This window comes from Carcharodon carcharias, chromosome 34 (assembly GCF_017639515.1).
Source record: "Carcharodon carcharias isolate sCarCar2 chromosome 34, sCarCar2.pri, whole genome shotgun sequence".
In the NCBI taxonomy this organism is placed as follows: Eukaryota; Metazoa; Chordata; class Chondrichthyes; order Lamniformes; family Lamnidae; genus Carcharodon; species Carcharodon carcharias.
Window position 1 is genome coordinate 16,581,271 of NC_054500.1, and position 26,099 is coordinate 16,607,369.

At 45.7% G+C, this 26,099-nt stretch overlaps 1 protein-coding gene across 1 annotated transcript in view; it reads left to right on the top strand.

Annotated features, from left to right (window-relative positions):
* The first annotated feature begins 1,423 nt into the window (after nt 1-1,423).
* rab4b (RAB4B, member RAS oncogene family) overlaps nt 1,424-26,099 on the top strand; it is a 35,601-nt gene continuing 10,925 nt past the window's right edge. The window contains exons 1-4 of the mRNA XM_041179145.1: nt 1,424-1,670; nt 18,311-18,391; nt 19,805-19,919; nt 22,288-22,350. Coding sequence (XP_041035079.1) covers nt 1,655-1,670; nt 18,311-18,391; nt 19,805-19,919; nt 22,288-22,350 — 275 coding nt within the window. The 5' untranslated portion in view covers nt 1,424-1,654. The remainder of the gene's footprint in view (nt 1,671-18,310; nt 18,392-19,804; nt 19,920-22,287; nt 22,351-26,099) is intronic.

The window sequence follows — 26,099 nt, forward strand, 5'->3', positions numbered from 1 at the left end:
GATCTGATTGAAACTTACAGAATACTGAAAGGCCTGGATAGAGTGGACGTGGGGAAGATGCTTCCATTAGTAGGAGAGACTAGGACCCGAGGGCACAGCCTCAGAGTAAAGGGAAGACCTTTTAGAACAGAGATGAGGAGAAACTTCTTTAGCCAGAGAGTGGTGAATCTATGGAATTCATTGCCACAGAAGGCTGTGGAGGCCAGGTCATTGAGTGTATTTAAGACTGAGATAGATAGGTTCTTGATTGGTAAGGGGATCAAAGGTTACGGGGAGAAGGTGGGAGAATGGGGTTGAGAAACTTATTAGCCGTGATTGAATGGCAGAGCAGACTCGATGGGCTGAATGGCCTATTTTCTTCTCCTATGTCTTATGGACATTGAGTTCAACAACTTCAGACCATGAACTCTCTCCACTCTATCTTCACCTCTTTATTAATCCCCTTTTTTCAAAATTATTTTTTTATTTTTTATTGACTTATTTTTATTCACTTATTCCTTGTTTTATCCCCTTTATATCCCTTCTTCTATTCTTTACCACCAACCACCGCCCCCTCCCCCCACCCCTACAGGGCCATCTGTCACTTGTTCTATGTTGTTCTTTCACAGAGTGCTGGTGCTTATTCTGCTGTTAACACATTCCGCTGGTTTACCTTTATGCCACTATCAGCACCTTCATTAGCCCTTACCACTGCCATTAACACTCCCTTTGTCTTGCATCCATGACATTTTTTGTCAATCTCTCCTTAGCCACCAACTATCACTGGCCTTCCATCCAGCTTCACCTGCTCCAGGTATACTTAAACAGTACAAATTTCATCACATTTTTACTTCTCTTTGTTCTAAAGAAGAGTCATACCAACTCAAAGCGTTAACTCTGTTTCTCTCTCCACGGATGCTGTCAGACCTGCTGAGTTTTTCCAGCATGTTCGGTTTTTATTTCAGATTTCCAGCATCCGCAGTATTTAGCTTTTATATAACGTTGGACACTGTGTTTTGCAAGCGTGGGTGATTTGTTACAGTCTATACTTTGCTCATTGCAAACAGCAGAAAGGACTCTCCTGCCTTCCGCCCTATCACAGACCTACCCTCCACCACCTTTTCTAAAACCTGTTACAGTTTTTCTAATTCAGACCAAAGGTCATTGAACTGAAACATTAATTCTTTCCTCTCTCCCCACTCAGGATGCTGAGTTTATCTCGGATTCGCAGCAGCTGCAGGATTTTGCTTTTAACGTCATGACGCTAGTGGAAACCGAGCTAAGGGCAGTGCGTTTTGCGTCATGATGTAAAGCTTCCGGAAAGGGACGAGAGCAGTGCGTGTTGCGTCATGACGTAGGGCCGGTGGAGTCAGACTGAGGGCGGTGCGTGTTACGTCATGACGCAGGACTAGTGGAGACGGAGCCGAAGGCGCATCGTTTTACGTCCTGACGTAGATCCACTTCGCTCAGCAGGAGCGGTGCGATTTGCACCCTGACGCAGAACGTTTACTGAGGAGGGAGGGGGGAGAGAGAGAGAGCGGACGCTGTTTCCGCCATATTGTGTGAGCGGCCGAGAGACTCACCGGCACCTAGTTTGGGACACAGGGCTACTCGGACACAACGGCCCCCAGCCTGGGACAGCGCCGCAACAATACCCCGGCCTTCCCCCAGCAACATGTCCGAAACCTACGGTGAGTGGGAGGAACGGGAGGGCGGAGCGGACACTCCGGAGGAAAGGCCTCTCCCGTGCCGGATTGCTGCTGGTTACCGGGCCAGTCAGACCCCACGCGTCTCCCCGGTCACCTGAGGCCCAGGCCGGGGTGACCCCCTCCCAGAACTGTCAGAGCTCCTCATCCCGCTCCTCAGGCCTGTCGAACCCCCACCCCCGGGCCTGTCAGAGACCCCCCCTCCCCTCATCTTCCCCCTCACATCCCCCCTCCCCTCCCCCTCACATCCCCCCTCCCCTCCCCCTCACATCATTCCCCCCCTCCCCCTCACATCATTCCCCCCCTCCCCCTCACATCATTCCCCCCCTCCCCCTCACATCATTCCCCCCCTCCCCCTCTCATCATTCCCCCCCCTCCCCCTCACATCATTCCCCCCCTCCCCCTCACATCATTCCCCCCCTCCCCCTCACATCATTCCCCCCCTCCCCCTCACATCATTCCCCCCTCCCCCTCCCATCATCTCCCCCCTCCCCCTCCCATCATCTCCCCCCTCCCCCTCACATCATCTCCCCCTCCCCCTCACATCATCTCCCCCCTCCCCCTCACATCATCTCCCCCCTCCCCCTCACATCATCTGCCCCCCTCCCCCTCACATCATCTGCCCCCCTCCCCCTCACATCATCTGCCCCCTCCCCCTCACATCATCTGCCCCCTCCCCCTCACATCATCTGCCCCCTCCCCCTCACATCATCTGCCCCCTCCCCCTCACATCATCTGCCCCCCTCCCCCTCACATCATCTGCCCCCCTCCCCCTCACATCATCTGCCCCCCTCCCCCTCACATCATCTGCCCCCCTCCCCCTCACATCATCTGCCCCCCTCCCCCTCACATCATCTGCCCCCCTCCCCCTCACATCATCTGCCCCCCTCCCCCTCACATCATTCACCCCCCTCCCCCTCCCCCTCACATCATTCACCCCCTCCCCCTCACATCATCCCCCTGCCACACGCAACCTCCTTTCTCAGCTTTCTGTCCCAAGCCACCTTCCCCCTTGCTGCAGTGTTGCTGGCTTTCTTCATCTCCCAGAATCCTAAGCTCTATAATTCTCTAAATCTCCTTTAAGAACGTATAAATTCCTTTTAAAATACCTACCACTTCCCTATGATGGTCTTAGGTTGCTCAATGTCAAATTTTACTATGCAAAGCTTCTGTGAAGTGCCTAAGTTGTGTATTACATCAAAAGCTATCTCCAAATGGATCCCACAGTGAAAGTTGAATGTTTATTGGCTTATCTATATCAATATGATAGGCATTACTGAGGACACTGTAAGGGCATGTCACTTTAACTTTTGTCTTTCTGTTTATTTTTCTCCTGAGAATCATTGCACTCAAAATCCCAGCACCCTCTTCAGAGGACATTGGTGTTGCGAACCTGTTGGTGTTCACAATTGAAACAGTGCTGCACCCCTGGTTATGTTACCATGGGATGTCTGGAAGAGTAGTGGGAAACTCTCCTGGCTAAAATCTAACCCTTGGCCAAACACCAAACAGACGTTTAAATCATTTACTATGTGGGCTCAGGTCTGTGTGTAAAGTGGCTGCTTTGTTTCCCAGCATAACAGTGACTGCATTCTAAAAGTGACTGGGCATGAAATGCATTCAGATATCTTGAAGTCATGCGGGGTGTTCTTTATGGAACTCCTGATGCTTGGCTCTCTTGCACCATCAGTCTCGGTGATTCCTTCTTACAATTTCCTTCAATGAGATTGATTGTCAACAATTCAAGAAAAATTTTAAAGAAAATTGAAAGAGGGGAGAGAAGTTGCCAACCACAGTTTTAATGAGAGTGGAAGTTGATAAGCCTACTGATTTTTGAAAGTGTGACATGTTGCCAAAGCTTTTTGTCTTGTACCCTTCAGGACAAATGCTAGAATGCACAATTTCAAGCGATCGCAACAATTTACGCTACAGGAGAAAAAGATGCTGATTGGTTGGCAAGTCGGCTCTGATTGGCCACCAGCGTCGACTTGCCAACCAATTAGCACGCTTTTCTCCAGTAATAAAATTGTTGTGATCATTTGAAATTTGGTATTCTTGCAGCTGTTCTGATGAGTGCAAGATGAAAAGCTTCAGCAACATGTGTCTCCTCAGCAAAATTCAAGTACTACTAAGTGACATTGGACTGTCATTCTCTAATTGTGGCTTTCCTCATGTAATGAGGCTGTTGCTATCTCTTAATGTTATCAACTGTATATTTGAAGTTAAAACTCTTTGGGGAAAAAGTGCAATCGGGCGAGCCATTTTAAATACCCCCCACCCCATACCACCCATTCCCTTCGAGCCACATTCCCTGAAAACTGGTTGTATCAATGATACTTTCTGTCATCTCAAGTGCCACAACGGACTAAATGCTAGAAAGTAAGATTAGGCTAGGTGCCTTGTTTTTTGGCTTGAGCAGACACGATGGACCAAGTGACCTCTCTCTGCCGTAAACTCTGTGATTCTGCAGTAAGTGTGACTGGTTGAAGGTGTCTGAGAATCATAGAATCTTACATCACAGAAGGCCACTTGGCCCCATTATATTTGTGCTGGCTCTTTGGAAGAGTTATCCAATAGTCCTCTCCCTTGTTCTTTCCCCATAACAATGCAGATTTTTCCTTTTCATTTATATAATCCAAGTTGCTGAATCTGCTTCCATCTTCCTTTCAACCAGTCTCCTTCATGAAAAGTATTACTAGGCTGTTGCCTGGGCTGGAGAGCTTTAGTTATGAGGAGAGATTGGATAGAATGGGGTTATTTTTCCTGGAGCAGAGGAGATTGAGGGGGAGGGGCATGATTGAGGTGTATAAAACTGAGGGGCATAGATAGGGTAGACAAGAAAGAACTTTCCCCCTTGGTGGAGGGATCAATAACCAGGGGGCATAGATTTAAGGTAAGGGGCAGGAGGTTTAGAGGGATATGAGGAAGAATTTTTTCACCCAGAGGGTGGTGGGAATCTGGAACTCACTGCCTGAAAAGGTGGTAGAGGCAGAAACCCCCATAATATTTAAGAAGTATTTGGATGTGCACTTGCGATGCCGTGGCATACAAGGCTATGGGCCTAGTGCTGGAAAATGGGATTAGAATAGTTAGGTACTTGTTTGACCGGCGTGGACTCGATGGGCCGAATGGCCTTTTTCTGTGCTGTAGACCTCTATGACTCTACTAACCGTTCCTTGGATTTATATAGGGCTTTTCGTAACCTCAGGACATCTACAAGCGCTTTGGTATAACACCCCACAAAACTGGCTCTGCTCTGGCACTAATTTGACATCTCACTGAGAAAGCACGGCAACCCGGTTTGGAAGTGGAAAAATGTTTGTCCTGTTGCAAGAGATTGGTCTGAGGTACAACACGGAGCAGAGTCGAGGATTATTTTACTCTGTACCTAACGTGAGAACATCTCACCCGGAATGTTCCAGGAAATCATGCAGGGACTGCCCTGGCCTGTTTGGCTCAGCTTGTGAGCCTTCATCTTTGACATCACCAAAAGAAGCAAAAAACAGATGATCTCACAGCTAATTGTGGGAGCTTGCTGTGCGCATATTCGCTGCCAGATTTCCTGCATTACAACAGTGACTACACTTCCAAAGCACTTCATTGGTTGTAATGCAAATTGGAATGCCCTGAGTTTGTGAAAGGCACAATATTTATAATCATTCCTTCTTTATCACCACTTTATTGCCCTTCGGCTTTCTTGCTGTACTGGATGGGGCAGTTTGCCTGAACTGAAGGGTATTCCCTTCTTGTGTGTGTATGTGTCTCAATCTGCCAGGCACAAGGAAGTAAGTATAGGTGTGCTCAATCAGGTGCAGTTCAAGGTTAGCAGCTTCAACTGAAGGGCAAGTTGGAAAGTCAGCTTTCAGCAATGAGCTTTATATTTTAAAATTTGTAGCTTTGCAGTTGTTTCATCAGGGCCATAAAACAGGTTATGGGTGTTCCTGTAAAATGGTAACTAATGTAGCTAGTAATTCTGTCACTAATTTTATAAGAGATTGCTTGTATTATGAACTGAAGGAACAGAAGGCTCGCTTTATATAGCGCCTTTCCTGACCTCTCGGCTTTACAGCCACTAAGTGCTTTTTATTTTGAATAACAGTCACTGTTGTGATGTGCGATATGCTTCAACCATATGCATACCCACAATCATCAATGTGATAATGACCTGAATACCTGTTTATCATGCTGCTTGTTGAGGGATTGGCATTGAGCTAGGACACCAGGGAGAACTACCCTGCTCTTCAAAATAATACTGTGGCACTTTATGTTCACCTGAGGGGAAATACAGGGTCTCGCTTTAACCGCTATTCCAAAAACAAAAGCATCTCCAACAGTGTAGCATTCCCACAACTGCACAGGAGTGCCAGCCTGGTTAATGTGTTCAGGTCTCTGCAGCAGGATCCGAACCCACGACCTTCTGACTCAGGCAAGAGTCCTACCCACTAAGCTATGGCTGATTCTGTCATTTCCTTGTTCTCAGTAACGGATCATCATGCTTGAGGCGGTGGGGGACGCTTGTTTCTGTTCTTGTTTTGTGCAGCAGCCTCATGGATTGAATCAACAGCCTGCAAAGTTTGATCCTTTACCACCACCACCTAGTCATTGACTGGTGTGGACCAGGAGGCTGTTATGTTCTCCCTCTGATCTGCACAGTTAGCTCACCTTGATGGGACAGAAGTTGAGAACACAGTGGTGGGAAGGATTGCTTCAGTGTTCTTCTGTTCAGTGAGCCCAGCCACGGGGTGCCACTGCTTGTGTGTGTATGTGTGTGAATGTGTGTGTGTGGGGTGGTGGGGGATGCGGTGGGGCGCCCCTGTTTGGTTGTGTGGGGGGGGGGTGGGATTTGCGGCAGAGCATTCCTGGTTTGGGGGGAGAGTGGCGGGGCGCACCTGGTTGTGTGGGGGATGGGCAGTGAGGCGTCCCTGCTTCTAGTTAAAATGCACACATGGACGTGTCAGCTTCAGGTAGGGTGTAGCGTCTGTCCACCGCCTATTTTGCACATTTGGATGGCTTGTCAACATTGTCAGCTGCTTGGTGAGGTTTCAGGTGTACTGGCTGTCTGTTACAATATCCCATTATGATTCAGCACCTTTGAGAGTGGGAGGTGAAAACGTCTTGTAGTGGGAACTTGTCGATTTGGACAACACAAGTTTTGCTTTAAACCATTTTGTTTCCCGCCAGCTGCCAGCATGGAACAAATTGCCAGCAAAGTATCAATTGCCTGACGCAATACTGTGTGTCCTCTGTAGACATTGTGTACTTTGTACTGATTATGGGCATTGAGGAGAGCGAGGCTGGTACAGGGCTGCACTTGCTGGATCCAAGAGCTCAGAGTCGGGATGGGGGGAGGTTGGGCAGCCTGCACTGAGTAAGTCTCTGCTTTCAAGCTTGGTTTGCATCATAAACCTGTAGCTCAGTGCATCTACAATCTGTGGCCTGCTATGTACCTGTTTGTGTATTTGGATGACAGCAGCCTGCTGCTCTAATCAACTGAACTGATCTTGAGAAATAAGCTATCTTTTACTATGTTGCCTGCGTCATATTTTCCCTCATCCGTTTATTTAATTTTCTTCCCTCCCTAAGCCACACTCCTTCTTTAAGTTCTTTAAAAACTATCGGTAATACTTTGGCCAAGCTTTTGGTCACCTTTCCTAACAGTTCCTTATGTTACTCTGTCAAATCTTTGGCAAATTTCCTGTGAATGCAGTGAGATGTTTTATTGCATTGAATGCGCTATAGATAATCCAACGTGTTGTATATGATTCTTGCGAGATATGTATACTGGTATTCTTCATCTTAGAATCCAGTCAGAGAGGGTTGCTTGGCTTTTTGGCTGCAGAGGGGGTGGAATCGTCACCACTTTCGATTCTGTATTCAGCTGCTATTGCAACATTTTGTACATCCTGACAGGAGTCACTCAATAGGGACCAGGCTCAGTTGGTTTTCCTCTGTAGAACTAGAGTGTTGAGATCAGATGAATCACCATCTCTGTCAGCTCATTTATGGATTGCATGCTCTGAGGTCCAGAATATAATCATTGCTGCCCAGTTATGTATTAGCTGTCGTGAATTATCCCTTCACTGAGGTGAGCATTTCAGGTGAGTTTGGTGAAACTGACCTCTGAGTGCATGGAATTACAGGCATCTTGTCACATAATGTACTGTCCTCCCTCCAGGCTACAAGTAGAAATATAAGTGGCCTAATTCACTTTGATCTGTTAGTGGTGCAGGTTGATTCTTTTTCATTGGATTTTGGAGCGGCCAACAGATTCTCCATCTCTGTTTCCACCAGGGGTCTGGTAGAGGAGGGTGAGGCTATGTGCTGAAAGGAGGGATGGAGATGGCAGAGTGCTACTTGCCTACAACTGGGGCGGTAAAGTTGTCACCGGCTGCCCCTCAATTCAAGGATGACGTTTACTCCAAGTCAGAGTTTCTGCCATGGGTCTTCGTGTGACTGTGCAGGCCAATTTTTGACCTGCAGATCTTTGGGTACATGAGGCAGGATCTCCCATTGGATAGTGGGATCTGGAATGTGGGATTTGCTTCCTTTTCTTTCTTCCTTTGCCTCATCATTAAGGCGTTGGAGCACGAGGGGTGATGCAGCTTGATGGACAAGTTTTCGCCATTTTGAATGATTGGTAGGAGCTCCTTCCCGTCATTAATGTCTGGTGCCGCACTCCAAGGAGAGTTTGTGTCTTTGAACTGTTTTCTTGAGGACCCTGGTTGAAGTCTGAATGTGACTTTGTTTAATGTGGGAACCTTTGGGCACCATCATTGTCTTGGCAGGCTAGTGGTCAGATTTTGGTGCTGTGTCACACCGCAATGACTTGGACCATCTTGGCATTGCAACCACTTTCACAGCTGGTGAGATGCCTAGTCTGCCTTTGCCTGTTCTGCCATTGAGGACTTTTTGGATCTCACTTTGCCAGGCACTTCCCTGACCTTGCCACCATGGGTGGCCCGACCAAGACCAAGGAGCTCCTGATGGCATCGCTCATGGGGTCATTGGAATGCACAACCCTCTCCACATCAAGGTGGCGACCCACTGCGAAGAAAAGTAACTGTGTTCTGTGATTATGCTAAGTGCTGACACTGAATTAAGTGAAATCTGTGCAGTGCTGGTTAAGTATGTTTTTTCCCACACAGTGGAACAGTAGTAAACTTATTGCTTATTTGAAAGAGTGGTTGCACTTAGCAGCCTTGTCGGTAAAATTTCAGGAGTTTATGCTGGTGTGAGAATATGAAATTCAAGACTGTCTACCTTTTTAATCTGTTCCCAGGATCTGGCAAAGCTGCATTTACTACCCATTCCCAGTCACTCTATGCAACTGAGTGGCTCGTGAAGTAGAAGCAATTTAATCAACTTGTAGTGTGAACTGGAGTCACGTGCAGAATTTGCAGCACAGAAACAGGCCATTTAGCCCAACACGCCTATGCCAGTGTTTTATCTCCACAGGAACTCCTTCCGCCTTGCTGTATTAGCAAACAGCCCAGCAGCTGTCATGGTCATTACTTTTGACTGGCTCCAGCCCACAAATTTTTGAATCCAATTTTATAACTTTCCAGGGTGGGATCTGAATTCGTCATGTCTGTGTGTTGGTCCAGTACTATAACCGCCTGTCCCCACAGAGTTGGGGATATTTGACTACCCTGCTGCCTGGTCTGCATGGCTTCAGCCACTGAGACAGCAGGACTCTGGCCCGTTCTCTTGTCTGGCCTCAGCCATAGCATTGCCCTTCAGTGATGTGTATTTTGGGCCAGCCCGTGGACCACCCAGAGGACCCTCTTAGGCCTGTGGACCACATTCTGAGAATCACTTCTCTAGATGCATTGGTGTGGTGCCATTAGAATAGATATGTCCTGATATTAAACAGGAAATCGAGATGACAGACGGGAGCCCAAAGCCAAAGGTCCGTGTCATTTTAGTCCATGTGGTAAAATGCAATTTAACTTACTCTGTCACTAAGTCTGTGGCCAAGATCCTGACTGATGTTTATTGAGATGTACAAGTCTTCAGTTCGCATTTCCTGTTTGCAATGAAACTGCAAGCTCCAGTCTGCCAACTGAATTGATGTCAGTTACACAAGGAAGTTGGTTTGAGATCAGGTTTGGCTCTGATGGTCTCAGTTCTCCCACTGGCCCACTTGTTGACTTCCTGAGCTATTTATCTTGAAACGACCAATCATTTGTGCAGTTAGAGATGATGCTGCCCCCGGGTCCATTGCTATGCGCATTAGCACCTTTAAAGATCATTTGGAGAGGAGAGAGAGATATTTTAAAATCAGCAAAACGGAGAAGCGAAATAAGTTATGCTTAGCGTTACGTCCTTTGTGACATTTTCCGTTCAGTGACACTTTTTGGATTAAATCACAGCAGCGTAATTTCAATTGGTTAATTGACAGTTGTTCTAAAACTGCCCAAAATCCTGACAGAATATTGAGAGGGTGATCATGGATTAGTATTCAGTTTACCCTTGCCCATCTTGTGTTTCTGAGGTACAGCCAGGCCTGCTCCAGCCCCCGCACACTGACATTTTTTCTTCCGCAGTGACTTGAATGGTGATCAGGCGCTGGGTTCCTGACCATCCTGATTAGTCTGGTGGCAGAGTGGCCGCTTCTAATGCCCCTGTCATCACTAGCTGCGATGAACCTGCAAAGCACAGACAAGAAGAGCATCTGCTCTAAGCTATGGGATCCCATCTGCCAATTTCCTTCTATGGTGGTTTAAGAATTCAGTTTCATTTCTAATATTTTTTTCAATTCTCTTTGTATTCACTCTAGATGTGGGCGTCATTAGCATTTATTGACATTCCCAGTTGCCTTGGAGAGGGTAATGGTATGCCAACTTTTTGAACTGTTTCAGTCTGTGGGTTAGTAGCATGTCCAGATTTGCGGGGGGAGAGAACACAGCTGTACAATTGGATATTTTCACCATGATGACAGTTCTGAAATTGCCTTGATTCATCGACCAGCACCCAGTGCAAAGCGTCATCTAGCTTTTCGAACACTTTTTGTCACATTTCTTGTGAGAGTGAGATGGGGAGAGACTTGGATCAATGCTGGTAGTACTTCTGGAGTCACTGCCCGTATTAAATATACTGCTTTCTTCCCCATATCCTGGATGAGTCTGTAAGTTAAAAACAGCATCAAAATATAGTAGCCCCGAGGAGCAGTGAGAGTTGTTATGGGTGTGCTGCATGTGCTACTTCCAGCTCAAACCTAATGTCATCCGGTTAACTCCGCAGCTCTTCAATGGCTCGGTCTGCCCTGAGTGGGCTGACCTTGCCCAGGGTTAGTGAATGAAAATTGCCTAGGTTTCCTGCTCCTGATCACTATCCGCTAAGGGGTGTGGCCAGATCCCCAGCTGAGAATGTGTTAGAGCACTACAACAATGTGCATTTATATAGTACCTTTAACAATTACCATGGGGAAATGTCCAAAGGAGCGTTACCTTTTGGTGAGCCACATGAAGAGGTTTTAGGACAGGTGGCCAAAGGAGCGGATACCTCTTTTTTATTCTTTCTCGGGATATGGGCATCGCTGGCTAGGCCAGCATTTATTGCCCACCTCTAATTGCCCTTGAGAAGGTGGTGCTGAGCCGCTGCCTTGAACCGCTGCAGTCCATGTGGTGTAGGCACACCCACAATCCTCTTAAGAAGGGAAGGGGGGGGTTTAGGGAAGAAATTCCAGAGCTTGGAGCCCAGAGAGCTGAGGACCCAATGGAGAGGCAACAGAGAGCAGAATTTGAGCAACACCAAGCTCTCGGGAGTGTTGTGGGGACCAGGCACCTCAGCAAACGTAGGAGTGATGGGTGATCTGGAATTGGTGTAAGTCAGGATCCAAGCAGCAGAGCATTAGATGAGCTCAAGTTTATGGGTGGAAGATATGAGGCTGCTCAAGAAAACTGTAAATAGTTAGGTCTTAAGGTAAAGGGTAAGAAGTTTAGCCAAGATGGGCTGAGGTGAATTCGCAATGTTGCGGAGGTGGGAAAGGGCATGGTTTTTATTTAAGGAGGTTTCTGATTTGCATGATGACGCTCGCCATCAAGCTGTGCATCAGTAATAGATCCTATGGTGAGGTACTGGAACCCCACCAACATCCGTGAAACTGCAGCCAGCGAGGAGCCAATTCCTTAATTAGAGGTGGTGATAGAAAATGAGTGAGGGAGGGGTGGTCTGGTATGCTATGCACAACAAAGTTGTTTTGTGTATGCTGTGTGCAGAATAAGTTGTACTTTTTGTTCTTTAATATCATATTTTGAATATTATGTTTGCTGGCATATGGATGCTGTCTTGTTTGTAGCTCAGTCGGCTGGTACTTGTAAATCATCCTAACTACCTTTGCATACACCTTTTGTTCTTCAAGAGTAAGTCATTATGTGAAGCATTGGTAAAGTATTGCTTATAAGATGTGTTCCATTATAATTGGTGTAAATGTATATAATCAGTGTAGCTACGAAGGAACTATTCCCTTCATTTACTCCTCCCCGACTCTCCCAAAGATGCTGTCTCTTGCTGGTCCTGTTGGCTCCCGACGTCTTGTGCAGGACAGATCTTAGCTAATTCGAATCCTGTCATCACTTGATCTCCAGGTGCACATTCCTAACAGGGGATCACTGGATAACAAACAGGAGCAAAGGCTGGATGTGGTGTGGGGGGGGGTCGGTGTTGGCGGTTGGAGGTGGAAATGTTGCTGGCTGGTTGCCTCTCCTGTTGTTATCCTGCCTGACACTGGGGACCTCGATGTAGAGTTGGGTTTGAATGTGGAATCTTGCTTTGTGTGACTGTTCAGCAATGGGAAGTGATTTTATCAAGATGTACATAGTGTACCTCAGTTTGAGGTCTTCTCTATTCATTTGAGTGTTGCTGGAAAGGCCAGCATTTATTGCATAGCCCTAATTGCTCCTGGTGATGGTGAACCACCTTCTTGAACCACTGCAGCCCATGTGGAATAGTTAGACCCATACTGCCGCTGGGAACTTTGACCCAGTCACAGTGAAGGAACAGAGATGTATCTCCAAGACAGGATGGTAAATGGTTTGGAGGGGAACTTGCAGGTGATGGTGTTCCCATGTGTCTACTGTCCTTATCTAGGTGGTAGAGGTCGTGGGTTTGGAGGATGCTGTCGAAGGAGCCTTGGCGAGCTATTGCATTGCATCTTATAGATGTACATACTGCTGCTACTGTGTGTCGGTGGTGGAGGGAGTGAATGTTTAAGATGGTGGATGGGGAGCCAATTAAGTGGCTTCTTTGTCCTGGATGGTGTTGAGCTGCTGGTGTTGTTGGAGCTACACTCATCCAGGTAAGTATTCCATCACGCTCCTGACTTGTGCCTTGTAGATGGGCAGACTTTGGGGAGTCAGGAGGTGAGTTACCCTCCACAGAATTCCCAGCCTCAGATTGCAATACCATAGCAGATTAGTGTGTAGATGCAGTCTGTAGGAAGTCAGCTGATGTATAAAGTCTATCTGTAAGCGTACCTCATTCTGATAATTGTACGTGACATTTTGAATGGTGAGTTTGACTGAAATTTTGGCCTTATCCTCTTCAATGATGAAAACTCTGATCTGTATCAGTTCCAAGAATTAACCATCAGTGAGGGAAGGAAGCACTGTCAGCTCCCATCAGGGTCTGTGCCCAACCTGTCTATTGAATGCTGATGAGCCTGTTGTCTATTTACAACAACCTGTGTGTTTAGTATTCCCGTGTCTACACTTCTCGTCTCTCTAGTCTAACACTTGTGCATGCCTATTTGTGCTTTTGAAATCACTCAGCTCTAGAATCCTTTGTGAAATTAGTTTCATCTTTTATAAAAGTGAGAGAAAGACTTGCATTTATACAATGCCTTATCGTGACCTCAGGATGTCCCAAAACGCTTTACAACCAATTAGTGCTTCTGAAGTGTAGGCACTGTTGTAATACCTTCACTGTTTTTGACAGTTTTTGTAGACAAAGGTAATGTGTTTTCAGTGTGAAACACTAATCGAGCTAGACTCTGAAAACCAAGATCAGCCATCTTACTGGCTCAGAGCCACACAGACCCGGAAAGTTGCTGATTATATTCCTGATTGCTGAGTTTGGGTAATGATAGGAATGGTGCAGCTCAGAAATGACTGCTGACTAGAGGATGGGTGCTACCCTCTGAGCCATTTCTGACCAACTGGGACTGGTGTAGTAATTTAGTTTTGATAAATGTAGGACTGTAGCTTTAAGAATAATCCTGTGTTCTAAGATCACATGATCTGTGTAAACCAATGAGTTAGCAGTGTGGAGAACCTCTAGGTGAGAGTTTTATTGTAGTTATAGAGTTAGTTGCATGCATGTAGTTGCTGCTGCTGTCTTGTAAATAAAGTTCAATGTTTCCACCAAGAAACGTTGCCTGGAAAATCAACAAGTGGCAAATCCCAAATTCGGCAACTACACATTTTCTCACCCCAGATCTCTGTTGCATCTAGAGGGAGCATTTTGAGCTGTGTGGTACTGAGGTGCAATATTTCTGGTTTCAGGTCCGTAACTGATGGTGACAATGATGGAGGCAATGAATTATGACTGCCACAAAGGGATGTGTTGACTTGAGGGAAGCCTTCTACCCCTTTCTCAAGAAGATTGAGAACTGGGAGAGAAGGGAGAGTACAGTTTGAGAAGTTGGGGAACAGATAGCGTAGTCAAAATCAGAAATGAATTGGGGGAAATTAATTCAGTGAAGGTGGTGAGTGCCTTTGGCAACTTGAGAAACAAAGTTAAAGGTGGGGTAAATAAATTGGGGAGAATGCCAGAATTTACGGAATAATTGTGAAGGCTCTCACACATCATTAAATAACAATCTGCTTCGTTCAAGAAAATTAAAGATTGGCACTTCACTGGGGAAAATTAAAGAGTGAGGATCTTTTGGAGGGGGAAATTGATTAAAGATTGGTTTGTGGTGAGGCTGATTGGGGATGGTCAAACCAACAAACCTCTAGTTACCACAGGGATCGAACCTTTAACTCACTTGCTGTATTTCTGCCTCTGATTCAGAGGGTTCAGGGTTTGCTGCTCGCTCCAGCCCAGTCCCAGTGGATAGAGACCAGAAGTCTGGCTCTGAATTTTGGTTTGGCACCCTGGGAGTTTCTTGCTCAGTGGGTGTGGGTGGCCTCCATTTTCCCCATATGGGTTCAGAATCCCAGAATTGTTAGTGTAAAAGGAGGCCATTGGCCATTCATCCCATCGTGTCTGCACCGGCTCTCTGAGCATTTTAACTTAGTGCCAATCTCTTGCCTTTTCCCCGTTACCCTGCACATTGTTTCTATTTAAATAATTGTCCAATGCCCTTTTGAATGCCTCAATTGAACCTACCTCCACCACAATTCCAGGCAGTGCATTCCAAACCCTAACTATCCGCTATGTGAAAAAGCTTATTCTCGCCTTGCATTTGCTTGTTTTGCAAAACACTTTAAAACTGTGCCCTCTGGTTCGTGATCCGTTTATGAGCGGGAACAGTTTCTCCCTATCTGCTCTGCCCAGACCCCTCATGATTTTGAAAACTTCTATCAAGTCGCCTCTTTTCCTCCTCTCCAAGGAAAACAGTCCCAACTTCTCCAATCATAACTGAAGTGGCTCATCCTTGGAACCATTCTCGTAAACCTCATCTGCACTCTCTCCAGTGTGTTCACATCCTTCCTATAGTGTGGTGCCCAGAACTGTACTCAATACTCCAGCTGAGGCGTACCCAATGTCCTATATATAAGTTCATCATAACCTCCCTGCTCTTGTACTCTATGCCCCATTAATGAAGCCTAGAATACTGTATGCTTTAAAAAAAACTCTCTCAACTGAACTGCCATCTTTACTGACTTATGTACATGTACACCCAGGTCTCTGCTCCTGCACACCCTTTAAAATAGTACCCGTATACTGTGTCTCCATGTTCTTTGTACCAAAGTGTATCACCTCACACTTCTCCATGTTGAACTTTATCTGCCACCTATCTGCCCACTCCACCAATGTGTCAATGTCCTTTTGAAATTCTACACTGTCCTCCTCAGTTTACAATTGTCTCAAGTTTTGTGTCGTCCATAAACTTTGAAATTATCCCCTGCACACCAACGTCTAGATCATTTATTTATATATTTTTTTTATATATAAGACCGATCCCTGGAGAACTCCACTACAAACTTTCTTCCAGTCTGAGAAATGCCCATTAACCATTACTCTGTTTCCTATCCCTCAGCCAATTTTGTATCCACATTGTTACTGTCCCTTTTATTCCAATGACCTATAACTTTTCTCACAAGTCTATTGTGTGGCACTGTATCAAACGCCTTTTGGAAGTTCATATACACCACATCAATGGCCTTGCCCTCATCAACCACCTCTGTTACCTCTTCAAAAAACTCCAGCAAGTTAGTTAGACACAATCTTCTTTTAACAAATCCATGCTGACTCTTCTGAATCAATCCACATTTTTCCATATGGTTATTAATTCTAACCTGAATAATTGTATCTAGAAGTTTCCCCACCACCGAAGTTAAACTGACTGGTCTATAATTGCAAGGCAGATCTTTACAACCTTTTTGAACAAGGGTGTAATGTTAACAATTCTCCAGTCCTCCGGCACCTCCCCTGAATCCAGGGAACATTGAAAGATTATTGCCAGTGCCTTTGCAATTTCCACTCTCGCTTCCTTCAATATTCTTGGATGCATCTCATCCGGTCCCAGTGCCTTATCAACTTTAAGTACTGACAGCTTATCCAATACCTCCTTATCAATTTTAAACCCATTTAGTGACTGAGTTTCCTGGGCAGCACCTGCCTCGTAGGTAAAAACAGATGTAAAGTATTCATTTAACATCTCAGCCGTGCCGCTTGCCTCTGTGTAAATCCCGTTTTTGGTCCCTAATCGGCCCTACTTCTTTTACCAATCTTTTACTATTGATGCACTTATAGAATACTTTGGGATTTCATTTTGTTAGCTGCCAGCCTTTTTTCATAATCCCTCTTTGCTGCTTGTATTTGCTTTTTCACATCCCTTCTGAAACTTCTGTATTCAGGTTCTCAGTTGTATTTGCTCCCTAACACCTGTCGTAAGCACACTTTTTCTTCTTTAACTTAATTTCTATCTCCTTTGTCATCCAGGGAGCTTTGGATTTGTTTGTCCTACCCTTCCCTTTTGAGGGAACATACCTTGACTGTGCCCAAACCATCTCCTCTTTGAAGGTAGCCCATCGTTCAGCTACTGTTTTTCCCACCGACCTTTGGTTCCTGTCTACCTGGCCCAACTCTGTTCTTGCCCCATTGAAGTCCGCTCTCCACCAGTTGATTATTCTTACTCTGGATTGACCAATGTCATTTTCCACCATCATCCTAAACATTATGATGCAATGATCACTGTCCCCTAAATGTTCCCCCTATGTCACTTGACCTACTTGGCCTACCTCATTCCCAAGAACCAGGGCTAGCAGTGCCACCTTTCTTGTTGGACTGGATGCATACTGCTGTAGGAAATACTCCTGAACACAATCTCGGAACGCTTGTCCCTCACTGTCCCTTACGCCCCCACTTTCCCAGTCTATATACGGGTATTTAAAGTCCCCCATTATAACTACTCGATGGTGTTGACATCTCTTTGTAATTTCCTTGCAGGTTTGTTCCTCTATATCCTTCCCAGTAGCTGGTGGTCTATATATTACACTGAGCAATGTAATTGAACCCTTCTTATTCCTTAACTCTAGGCAAATCGATTCTGTCCTTGAATCCTGTGATGCATCCTCTTTCTCCAGTACTGCCATGCTCTCCTTAACAAAAAACGCCACCCCACCTCCTTTTTCCCCTTTCCTTTCTTTTCTGAACACCTTGTAACCAGGAATGTTTAACACCCAGATCTGCCCTCCCTTGAGCCAGGTCTCCGTTATTGCCACAACATCGTAACCCCACAAGGCAATCTGTGCCTGTTGTGGGAGCCTATAAAACCCTCCCACTGTATGGGACTGACTGCGCTATCACTGGTTTGAAGGTGGTCATGGCCACAGAGGGAGCATTCCTATTGCAGTCTACCAGACTGTTAGCCTCTGAATACTGCCACTGCTTCACACTATTCCCTAGGGAAGAGAAGCTCCGTAAACAACCACCGTGGGGCTTTTGGGGATGGGGTAGTCAGGTTACAGGACTGGAATACCAGCTAGCTGGTGATTAGGAGACAGCAACAAAAGCCAGGAGGAACCATTTAACAAATGCGTGTGGAGGGAAAGAAGGTGGTAATATTGCAATTAACCCGGGTGAGCAAGCAAAAAAGGCTTCGGGAGCGATCGTGCTACTTGGCAAAATAGGAGTCACGTAGGGAGGGGAGAAGCACAACAAAATTTTTGTGGGCCCCCCCCCCGTGAGGCACATAGGTTTGTTCACACTTGCCTTTGGCAAATGTCTGCCGATGCTGAGAAATGTGCGACAGTGACACTTTGTGGCAAATGTTAAATACTGCAGTTGGAATTGACATAAGGGCTTGAGTCCATTTGATTGATGGTCACATAATGTTAAGTAGCATAACTTCATGCTCACTGTGCCACCTATGGGTGCAATATCATTAAAAACCGTCAAGACCGCTCACCAATTTTAATGCATTGATGCTGAATCGACTCTGTTTGTCTTCTCAGATTTCCTATTCAAGTTCCTGGTAATCGGCAGTGCGGGGACAGGGAAGTCATGTCTCCTCCATCAGTTTATTGAAAACAAATGTAAGTTTTGGTACTTTTGTGGTCGGGTAGATAGAAACTGGAGAAGTGTAGATGCATACACAGTCAACGTTTTATGGCCACCACTGTGGCTCTTTCTCTCGGAAGTCTCTGCTAGATTAGGTCACAGCTGTGGTGACTGGAAGGGAAATATGATCCTTCTCTATCTGCACTGTGCAATGCAATCATTTGCAGCAGTTTTGTGAGATCTCCTCGCCCACAGTTTTCTCCCCTTTTCTTGAGGGTGCTGCTCCTTGCTGGAGTACAGCTGTACATGATGGTGTCTCACCAAGCAGTTATTCTCCACAGACACATAGAGACAGAGGGCTGTTCGACTGCGGGGGGCAGGGGGGGTTGGATTTGTCACCATAGCCACAGTCAAATCCATTTTCTCTAATTAAAAACAGAAAACACTAGAGACAGGCCGTTGACCTGAAACGTTAACGCTGTTTCTCTCCCCGGTGCTGTCTGACCTGAGTATTCCCAGCATTTTTTGTTTTTATTTTGGATTTCTAGCATTGGCAGTATTTTGCTTTTAGGTTGACTCTAACATCCTGCTGACATCCACTAAGTACAGTCCAATTTATGAACTGGGACAGACACGATGGGCCAAATGGTCTCTTCCTGTTCTATAAACTTCTCTGGTTCTTGTGAGGTTCTGTATTTGAGAGAGAAACAATGTGAGTAAATAACAGGTATAAACCCGCACCTGCTAACCCATAACACAATATATTTCAGTATGATTCGTTGTTTTCCTAAGGTACTACCTGCACCATAAGGCTACTGTGACTAGGTTATCTAGTGCTTGAGCAGTGCAATGCTGGGAAGTGGTGCTATCTGACTCCAGCGGCCCACAGTCACTCACCTTATCCACTTAATCACTCGCCAGCTCAGTTCCTGCATGGAATGTCATTTTCATGCCAGCATACCCATCGGAGAGAAAGCTAGTCTTTTTGCTGACCAGATCTGCCCTTCAGAAGCCACCGACCTCTTGCTGGATGACACACAGTTCTACAGATGCCCTCACCCCCACCCTTCAAGTGGCTATTATTCGTGTCCACTTTGAGAGGTGGCACTTGGGCGGGACATTGCAGCTGAACCCGATTGTGCAGAGCCCATGAACGCACTTTCTAGAATGACTGACTGGACAGTGAGCAGGAACAGAATTCGGGGCTGATTGTGTTCTCTCTCCACACCTCCAAACTCTCTTCCAGCCAGTACGCTGAGCAAATTGTAACAGTCTTGCCACCTAGCCCAGATCTGCTAACTCAATACAGGCTGGTATCCAGGTTCTTTTTTGTTTTAGCAAAACCATATTCAGTATCCAGCGCTGCTAAATGGCTGGTGGAAGTGTCATAGTTTACACCCTTACTTTTATGAGCTCCTTTGGTAACCATGTCAATACTTTGTCTCCAGTCAAACAGGACTCTAACCACACAATCGGCGTCGAGTTCGGATCGAAGGTAGTTAATGTAGGGGGCAAGACAGTTAAACTACAGATCTGGGACACAGCGGGACAGGAACGTTTCAGGTGAGCCACATAGATATTCTCTGTATTTCTGTTTGTGGCTGCCACAGTAAAGAATTGTCTCACTTGTAAACAGCTTGCCACGGCAGGGTGCTGAACTACCCTGGGCTGATCTCTGTCTCCAACGATGGTTCAGCCCTCTCGATCTGTGGGTCTCGGTATCACCCCCAAGCATAAGAAATCATGCTCAGAACCCAGCTATTCAGCCCATCAGTTCTGCGTAGGTGTTTTTCTCAAGAGTTACCCCATCTAATCCCACTCACTCCCCATACCCTTTTGAAAGCATCTAATTCACTTTCAACAGTGTCTGACTGAGAATTCGCTTTCTAAACATGGAAGACTTTTTTTTTTAGCCTTTCATCTGTTCTTTCTCCCAATTGCTTAAATCCTTCCTCGGATCAGTTGAAACATTCTAGCATCACCAATTTGAAAACCTTTATCAGGCCACGCATTGATCTTCTTCACTTTGGTGGAAAAAGGCCCTAACTTATCAAGCTTGTCTTGATAACTAAGTCCTGATCCCTGGTAACATCCCAGTGACCCTGTAGTGTACCTTTTGCCAATGTTTTTACGTTCTTACAATAATGGAGTGATCCAAGTTGTAAACCTTACTCCATCTGAGGCCTAACTAAGGGCCTGCAGAGAAATTCAGCATTTGATTCCCATCCAAGCACTGGGTTGCTAGAATAAGATAACACAAATTTATTTCCCCTGGGAGTCATGCCAGCCTTCAGAGTAATCCTCAATGTTATTTGACATTTAGGAGTGGAAAGGAGTGTGTCAGCAGGCATGTTGCATGGAACTATCTCAGATGCAATGCTAAACAAAAAGCAGCTGAGTTCACACCTAGTTCTAGAGGCCTCTGTAGATCATGATTAATACCTCTAGCTACAAACCCAACACTTTCACTTGCTTGTTTTTTGGACTCTTCCGCTATGTTGCCATCTTTGACTTGTGCATCACAGTTTGCCTGCTCAGTTTTTATTGGTTTGAGATGAAGTTATTCCCATCCAAGTGTGCTATCATAACCTCAATTCCTGATTATTTTAGCTGAAGTTCATTGAGGGACTTGGCAGAGATGCAGGATTTTATCTGATCTCTAGCCATTGCAAGATGCCTTAACCAGCTGAACCTGTATTTTATACTCTGCTCAGTGAAACAGTTTTAATGCTTCTCAAGCCTCTGCCCTCCAGAGAGGCACAACATTGAGACCTGGTAAACCAGAGTGATCAGGGGTGCCTCAAGTTCGATTCCTGGTCTGCTCTGAGCTGATTTAAAAGTAGAGTCGCAACGCTTGGCGAAAGTTGGAAAAGTCATGCAGGGCTGCTCTCTTCCATTCCTCATGGTGATCTGATGACCCTTTCTAGGAACTCTGCATCTGTGGATGCCTGGTGAGGGGATTATTGAGTTTTGCTGTGCTGCTTGCAATGGTCAAAGTCCCCTGCCCATGATCAAATAATCCACTAGAATGGCTTGCACATTCAGATAGTCCCATTAAAGGACATTGCACTACATGTTGGTGTCTTAAAAAGAGGGATAAATGCATGGGACCCAATGAACTTCCCCTCTGGCATCTTTCTGGGTGCATTTCTTGCCCAGTGTTGGTGCTATTTATACGTATATTATCCTTCCCTGAATGCGGTTGATGGACTTAGTAACTGACAGAACAGCTGATTTGCTCCGATTTTTCAGAAAAGCACTGGGTTGCTAGAATAAGAAAACACAAATTTATTTCCCCTGGGAGTCATGCCAGCATTCAGAGTAATCCTCAATGTTATTTGACATTTAGGAGTGGAAAGGAGTGTGTCAGCAGGCATGTTGCATAGAACTATCTCAGATGCAATGCTAAACAAAAAGCAGCTGAGTTCACACCTAGTCCTAGAGGCCTCTGTTGATCATGATTAATACCAATTTGGATCCAGACAATTCTGCGTAAATTCCTTGGTCATTCCCTCCCCAACATATCAGAGATTTGAATCGTTGTGTTATTTAGCCTGTTATTTCTTCTGTGTCCCTCCTCACCTAAATATGGTGCCTATTTGCTGGCTTTTGGATTCAGGGGCCTTTGGAGTATCCTCTGCTACATTGCTTAGGTGGCTATTTTCAAGCATTACGCCTATGTAGTCAATGGTCTATGTGAGCACAGCTGTGTTACATCCATTCTTGCCTGGTATTGTGTGGAGATCAATGGATCATACAATGCTATCCTCCCTAACCCAGGCAAATTATGGTACTCTTACTGCAGTTCTGTCTGTAGCACTGACCCAGGATGGATTCTGAGATCTTCTGAGTAGTTCAGTACCCCAGTGTTGTACATTTACTGATTCAGTCTTTGGAATGCATTGCCTAATCTCTGTCTTGTCTCTTTTAGATCAGTAACAAGGAGTTACTATAGGGGAGCCGCAGGTGCACTTTTGGTATACGACATCACAAGGTGTGTTCACTTGTGTTCTGGTGTAAATTATGTATTCATGGATCAAGCTGTTCAGCTTTAAGGCTTTTTGCTTAAATGTGGGAGTGACACATGCAATATTTTATGGTCTCTAGGCAAAAGTGAAGCAAGTAGTGTAGATTTTCCCCTTCCCTACTCCTATAATTTCATTGTCATGGGGTGGGGCAGGCCTTCCCAACTGGCCATTCTATAAACTGATGAGCGTCACTTGAGTGTTTGTCTGCATGTGGGCATCACTGGCTTGACCAGCATTTATTGCCCATCCCTAATTGCCCTTGTGGTGGTGGTGAGCCGCCGTCTTGAACCGCTGCAGTCCATGTGGTGCAGGTGCACCCACAGTGCTGTTAGGGAGGGAGTTCCAGCACTTTGACCCTTTTGACAGTGGAGGAATGGCGACATAGTTCCAAGCCTAGATGGTTGTACCTTGGAGGGGAGCTTCCAGGAGAGAATCTAACCATCGCTCCTTGACATTCAATGGCATTACCATCACTAAATCCCCCAGTATCAACATCCTGCAGGTTACCATTGACCAGAACCTGAACTGTGTTACGACTGGTTCTCGAGCAAGGTTCCCCAATTTGTTAACTTCCCGAATGGGCCTCCAATTTTGTTATGCTCCCAGGTGAGGCGGAACGAGCCGGCTTCCCTTCTTTATTCAACCCCCTTGGTTGGTCACAACAAGGTTAATTTAAAAGGGATCCCTTCCCCCGTGGATACCTTTTCCCATTCCAAAGTATTTATTTTTTAGGAGTCAATTTAACCAGGCTTTCTTGAGTCAAAAAAAGAGTAAGTTTATTAGTTACGAAAAACCTGAGAAGAAAAATAAAGACACAACAGAACACAACATGCATGCACATCTGAAATGAGAAGTTAAATAATAAAAGTTTTTTAAAAATGTATATGAATCAGTCTTTGGCTTGTCCCTGAGGTGTTGATGGCGAAATGTTGCGGCTGTTAAGTTGGGTAATTCGGGTAGAGCTGACTTTGGCAGTTTCACAGTTGGTTTGGAGACACTTGGTTCTGCAGCATAGATGAAGAAGCTGTCCTGTTTCCTATTTGATTGTGGCTTCTGCAGAGCCTTGCCCCCAGCAACAGAGAGAGATAGAGACTTCGGCTGCAACTGCAGGGGTGACTGCAGCACACAGTGCACTGCTCTGCAGCAGGCTTTTTCATCCATTTTTCCCTGTGTATTCCTGTAAGGGAAAAAAAAAACATGTCTTGCACTCAGAGTCTGTTTTCTTTGATCGCTGACCATTTTACACATTCAGATAAATCAACAGGAGATGGATTTTAGATGACTGCTGAGACATGGAGATCAGTCTTTGTCTCTGCAGCCACAGGAGATTAAAGTTCAGCCTTCGCATCTTCCTTATCACCCTTTCAAGTGTCCCTGCTTAAAGAAGGCCATGTCACTTTTTCAGATGCGACATTCTATGTTCTCTCAAGACAAGTCTGTCGGTATAATCCACATAGGAATTTTCCAGAAAGTGGTCACTTTATGTTATCAGCCATCCTGTTCTCACTGTTCTTGCTTGTACTTCTTTAAAAACAAACTCGTCTTCCTTAAAATGTTCAATATGCCTGTAAGTAATCTGTGGCGGTAATCGACTTTTCGTGACAACTGGACTAGCCATATAAATACTGTGGCTAAAAGAGTAGGTCAGAAGCGAGTAACCCTGCAGCGAGTAATTAACCTCCTGACCCCCCAAAGCCTGTCCACCATCTACAAGGCACAAGTCAGGAAGGTGATGGAATACTCTCCACTTACCTGGATGAGTGCAGCTCCAACAACACTCAAGAAGCTCGACACCATCCAGGACAAAGCAGCCCACTTGACTGGCACCCCACCCGTAAACGTTCATTTGTTCCACCACCAATACACGTTGATAGCAGCGTGTACCATCTAGAAGAGGCACTGCAGGAACTCACCAAGACTCCTTAGACAATACCATCCAAACCCATGACCGCTGCAGCCTAGAAGGACAAGGGCAGCAGATACATGGGAACACCACCACCTGGAAGTTCCCTTCCAAGCCACTCGCCACCCTGATTGGAAATATAGCACCGTTTCTTTACTGTCGCTGGGTCAAAATCATCCCTAACAGCACTGTTGGTGCACCTGCACCACGTGGACTGCAGCGGTTCAAGAAGGGAGCTCACCTCAAGGGCAATTAAGCATGGGCAATAAATGCTGGCTTAGCCAGTGATGCCCACATCCCATGAACTAATATATAAAAATAACCTAACCAGTCCCCATCTCTGCCTAGCTGAACTTGTTCTCACATTGAACAACTTCTCCTTTACCTCCACTCACTTCCTCCAAGTAAAAAGTGTTGCTATGGGAACCCATATGGATCTGGCTTTGGCTGCCTTTTCACGGGATATGTAGAGTGTCTTTTGTTCTCGTCCTGCTTGGGTGCCCTCCCTCACCTTTTATTCGCGTGCATCGATGACTGCATCAGTTTTATTCCCTGCTCTTGCCCTGAACTGTAAAATGCCATGAAATTTAAGAAAACACTTCTGACAAAAGGGCACCAACCTTCAAGTGTTAACTGTTCCTTTCTGCACAGATGCTGCCAGACCAGCTGCATAATCTGTTTTTATTTCAGATTTCCAGCATTGCAGTACTTTGCTCTGGTCACAAATGCAAAGAGGTCATTAATAAATCGAATGAGGAATTTGGAGTGTGATGAGAATATGGAGCTTGCTACCACCAAGAGCAGTTGAGGCGCGTGGCGTGTGTGTTTTTAAGGGGAGGCTGGATGAGAGGGAAAGGGATAGGAGGATATGCTGATAGGATGGGACGAAGTGAGGTGTGAGGAGGCTCATGACGAAAGTAAACAATGGCATGGATCAGTTGGATCGAATGGTCTGTTTCTGTGCTGTAATTTCTAAGTAATAAAGGTTCATGAGTTTTCAGGCAGTACTAATATAAAGTGAAGGACAGCTTAGGGCCTGTAGTTCCGTTGCAGCTGACAACCTTGTAGCCCTCTTTGTTGGAACAAAGGTGAAAGGGATGTTGTTTCTTTGCTCCTGAATGAGCCCACAGATGAGCTGCAGCTCACCACTGACTCCCTCAGTTGGATTCGGATTGGTGACTGAGCACGCCATGTCCTGGCTCAAACCCTAGAACGTAGTTAGTGCTGCTGCCGCTGCCCTGGCTAAGATCAGCTAAATAAGGAAGAGGCGACCTATGTTAAGAGCTCCCGCTGTCGCTTGCTGTTCATTCTGCTGCAATTGCGTGTGCGCAGCCATTGAGTCGGACAGGATTGGGTGCAAATGTAATGATTTCCTATGGTCTAATCACCACTTGTATTTTGCCCTTAGAAGTATGCTGCTGAAAACGCTCTTTCCAACTACTTCCCGGGTTTGGAAGGACAGCATTTATAATTGTACCATTCACATGGACATAGCATGTAAATATTACAGCCCCACCATTGTACTTCACTGAAGTACTAGTGAAATTGTAGTGTCTGTTCACACCTTGAGATGTATTAACACCAATAAGCCCAGTAGCTGCAACATAGTCTGCAAAAATTAGACTGTTAATCTGGAAAGTAGGAAACCCTGCACATGCAATGCATAAAATAATTTTAACACAAAATGAGCACATTGGCAAATGATTAGCTAAGAACTCTTGGGCAACACTCCAGGCAGTGGAGCTGAGTATGAGGAAATCTCGGCTACAGCCAAACTAAATAAACTGCAGCATGCAGCTTGGATAGAGAAAT